Source organism: Asparagus officinalis, chromosome 7, assembly GCF_001876935.1.
Source record: "Asparagus officinalis chromosome 7, Aspof.V1, whole genome shotgun sequence".
NCBI lineage: Eukaryota > Viridiplantae > Streptophyta > Magnoliopsida > Asparagales > Asparagaceae > Asparagus > Asparagus officinalis.
In genome coordinates, this window is record NC_033800.1 from 36,179,115 (window position 1) to 36,183,793 (window position 4,679).

Genomic DNA, 4,679 nt, shown 5'->3' on the forward strand with positions numbered 1-4,679 from the left:
TTATGAAAGCACTTAACCTGTATAGGAAGAAGACTGGAACTGATAACTTCTTCTGGGTACAAGTTTTAAATTGAATTTTTTGTCCAATAAATCTGTTAATCCACTAATTTTACTAGAATTTGAAGTGTAAAGTTTAACACAACATGTAGATTCATCTTGACAAAAAGGTGATCAAGTAACACTTATCATTACTTTCTTATTCTTATTTCTCATTCTTAATCTTTAGTTGGTTGCTTAATATCTTACCTTTTCCCCCTTTTTTGGCTTGATGGTTGTTGATGTTAGGGATCTGAGATTGATAGGAGTAGTAGAAAGCTATCAAGGTAAATTAAAATTTTATTTTATCTCTATTATCCCAAATAATTTGTTATTTATGTTCTCCTGTGAAGTAAATTAGGCATTATGATCAGTCGTTAATTAATTTGTGAATAACAAGTATATGGAAAATAATTAATTATCTGAAAAATAGTGACTTATATCTTCAGGTATGTTTGATCAGAATATAAGCATTTATATCACAAATATCGAGTTCATTGTATATTCTACTGGTTTTAAATTAGACTGTTTAGGAGCGTATTTCACTAAGAGTTTGGATATTGTACAATCTTAAAGATGATTTCACTAAGAGTTTGGATGGGGGTGTTATCTTTTTGTAGTTAGTAAAATGGGAAAAATGTGTCCAGGCCCCAAAAGTGGGAACTTCGTGTGACTAGCCCCCCTGTACTTTGCCCCATGTGGAATAGGCCCAAAAAATGGGCATTAATGTTTTAAGCCCCCTCCACGTCAGCTTTATACTAAAAGCAGATGGTATTTTACAAAAAAACCGAAACTGCCCTTCTCTTTCTTCCCCAGACGAGTCCTGGAAGTCACTTCTCATTAATGCGATATGATGGTGAAAATGGAGGGAAATTTCCCCCTTTTTTTACTCCATCTAACTAGTTAGTTCTCCATTACTCCTCCTCCTCAGACCAAAATTCTCTCCATAACTCTCTCCATCATGAGCAATAACTAGTTAGTTCTCCATTACTCCTCCTCCTCAGATCAAAATGGCTGAAAAGGACATCATCTGCATTGTCTCTTCGCAGTATAAAGCGGTATTCTTGAAGATTAATTCTTCAACCACCATCTTGGATCTCAAGTTTGATGCGGCAGAGAGGTTAGATCTTCCATACGAGTCATTAATTTTGGCATACGAAGATCAAACAGTTGGAAGCTTAAAATTTCTCATTGAGAACGATGGTGATCTGACGTCTATGGTGGAGCATTACCACAATCTTGGACTGAAAGAGGTTCATGTGCAAGCTTTTAAAGAAGGAGATGATTCTTCTAATAAACAGGAAAACGAGCAAGTCCGACAAGACATGTAGGTTAACTGTAAAATCAATTAACTTAAGTTCTAATCGTCTTCTTGTTAGTTCTATACTAGGTTTAACTGGACTTCAGTTCTAATGTTTTATTTGTCATTAAGCAGTTCTTTGTTATGCTCCATACTAGAGTTCTAATGTTTTATTTGTCAGTTCTAATCGCTATTTTGTTAGTTCTACTAGAGTTATTGCTGGTTCCACTATAGTTCCCATATTGTTAGTCCTAATTGTTATAAATTAGATATAACGTGGTATAAATTAACGTGGTATAAATTAGACAATGTAGGTATAAAATAGAACTAACAAGCCATCAGTTAGAACTGACACTAACACACTACAGATTAGAACTAACACTGTGCATATTATTAGAACTAACACGCTACAGAATAGAACTAACACTGTGCAGATTATTAGAACTAACACGCTACAGAATAGAACTAACACTGTGCAGATTAGAACTAACACTCTACAGAATAGAACTAACACTGTGCAGATTAGAACTAACACTCTACAGAATAGAACTAACATGTTATAATTTTGAAATAGCTTGTTATAAAATAGAAATAACTTCGTTAAATTAGAACTAACCTTTAATGGCTATATTGTTTGTTCTAATAGCTATTATGTCAGTTCTAATCAATGCACTGTTAGCTCTAATGGTTATATTGTTAGTTCTTTTAGTTCTAATTGATTCTAACAGCAAGCAATTGTCGTTTTTGCTTTTTAGCTTTTGCTATTATCTGTTGATACTTCTATTATTTGTGCAGTTTGAAATCAAAAAGTGTAGACTGTGGCCCGTCGGCGTTGTTGACCACAAGTGTTCCAGATAAGAATCCCAATGACAATCCTTCCGGAGATGATGTCATGACGATTGATGACATGATTAGCAGATCAGAGAGGATTCCTGCTTGGTGGCACACAGCTTTAACCGGTGAGGGACAACGATTTGAAAGTGCGAAGGAGTTAAGATTGGCCTTGCTATACTACTCCATGGCAAAAAAATTCGAATACGAGTTTGGGAAGAATGAACCGAAGCGTATTCGAGTGTTTTGTCGGTTTAAGGCAGCAAAAAATTGTCCGTGGATGTTATTTGCCTCTCCACCGAAAAATGATAATAGACTTGAAATCAAAAGGTTTGTGGACAATCACAGTTGTGGGCAGCATGGCAATAATGCTGGTCAATCTAGAGCCTCAAGGCGATTCATTGCTACCCAATTACAACCCACGTTAAAGGTTCGACCGGATATACGGCCTATTGACGTTCAAAAGGAGTTTCTAAGCTCGTATGGGATTAGGGTCGATTATAGTAAGATTTGGTGGGGTAAAGAAAGAGCACAAGAGAAATTATATGGTGATGCCCATGAGTCCTACGATCAATTACGATGGTAAATAGAAGATGATATATAACAAAATGAGGGGATTAGGGTCGATTATACTAATTTTTCAATGTTGGTACTAACGCTTAATCTTCAATTTTCTAGGTATGTAGAAGAGGTCAAGAAGACAAACCCAGGTAGCTATATTCATGTTGAACAAAATGAGGGGAGGTTTACAAGGTTATTCATATGCTACGCCGCCTGCATAAATGGTTTTTTATACGGCTGTAGACCACTCTTATTTTTGGATGGTACCTTTCTTAAAGATCGATTCAAAGGCATACTCCTAAGCGCCGTAGCATATGATGGAAATCAGGGGATATTTCCATTGGCGTATTGTATATGCGATCAGGAAAATAATGTTAACTGGAAGTGGTTCTTACAAGGTTAGTTCTATCCCTAGCCATGTTAGTTCTGTTGCAGGTTATGATAATTCTAGCTCATTCATTGCTAACTCTAATTCGTGTATGGTAACCACAACTCTTTGTAGGTTTGTGGTCTATTCTCTATGAAAGGCCAGATCCATACAACCCTCCACACAAGCTAGTGATAATTTCAGATGCGGATAAGGGGATCAGAGAAGCAGTTAGAGAATTTTTTCCAGATTCTATACACTCTCGATGTGTGTTGCATCTAGTTGAGAACTTCAGGACAAAGTTGAAGGATTTGGGATTCAAATCAAAAGATACTCAGATCTTGGGTAATCTATTGCAATCTGCCTGTTACAAATATACTAGAGCAGAATGGAACGATTACATGGACGACATTAGACTGGTTGACGAAAGAGCTTACAATATTGTGATGAACTACGCTCCAGAAAACTGGGCCAATGCGTTTTTCCCTGGAGTTAGGTAAGTTATAAGCTATTTCATTACATGACTATTATAAGCCGCTTGACGAATTCCCTATTATGTTTCAGATATGGTCACGTTACATCAAATGTTGCAGAGTCATTCAACAAATGGATACATGAGGCTAGGCTACTACGGATACTTCAACTGGTAGAGCACATACGTAAACAGATTATGGTTCGTATGAATGAGCGACGAACCATGGCTGAAAGCTGGAATCAATTTCTTTGCCCCAAAGCTGAACTTGCTCTCAAAGAGAACATGGAAAATGGCCGTCCATTGGAGGTTCGTCAGTCCCACACAGGATTATTTGAGGTACAATCACATAGATCTTGTCAAGTGGATCTAGACAATAAAACATGCACTTGCCGTGGGTGGGATGTAACCCGTGTCCCTTGCAAACATGCATGCGCATCCATTATGTTTATGAAAAGGGATGTCTACCAGTTCTGTGACTGGTTTATGACGGTTGAAGCCTTTAAAAAAAGCTACGAGCCAATCCTCTACCCAATCCCTGACTTTGAGAAGCGCATCGTGCCAAGGGATGAGATACAGATCCTACCTCCACTTACAACAAAAAGGAAAGGGAGAAATAAAACCAGGCGTATCAACAACAGAACTGTTTACACGCGGCCAGTAAAATGTTCTCGATGTCATATGGAAGGTCATAACCGTAAAACATGTAATGAATCTATAGCTGACTAAGTGTTTGATATGTTAAAGTGGTTTCGTCCCAGTATGCAATAAATATTTTGTTTTTTTCCGATTGAATGTTAATTCTTGTTAATCGGGAACAAACATCAGCTTCCACTAGATAAAAAGTTGTAAGTAACAAAACAACTATCATATTAGGCCTAACGCGCACAAAGAATAGAACTAACATCTTAGTTATTCAATGCACTCGAATAACTAGGAGTAACAAGCCAAAGAATAGAACTAACTTGGTATCAGATAGTACTAACATGTAATGAAGCAGAACTGACTTGGATCGGAACAGGTTACAGAATAGAACTAACACTGTGAAGATTAGAACTAACACGCTACAGAATAGAACTAACACTGTGAAGATTAGAACTAACACGCTACAG

At 37.0% G+C, this 4,679-nt stretch overlaps 1 protein-coding gene across 1 annotated transcript; it reads left to right on the forward strand.

Moving 5' to 3' along the window:
- LOC109846969 lies at positions 1,916–4,296 on the forward strand. Its single transcript, XM_020416209.1, has 4 exons — positions 1,916–2,749; positions 2,846–3,126; positions 3,231–3,591; positions 3,660–4,296. Exons 1-4 carry the CDS (start codon positions 2,229–2,231, stop codon positions 4,294–4,296), a joined length of 1,800 nt encoding a protein of 599 aa, XP_020271798.1. The 5' UTR covers positions 1,916–2,228.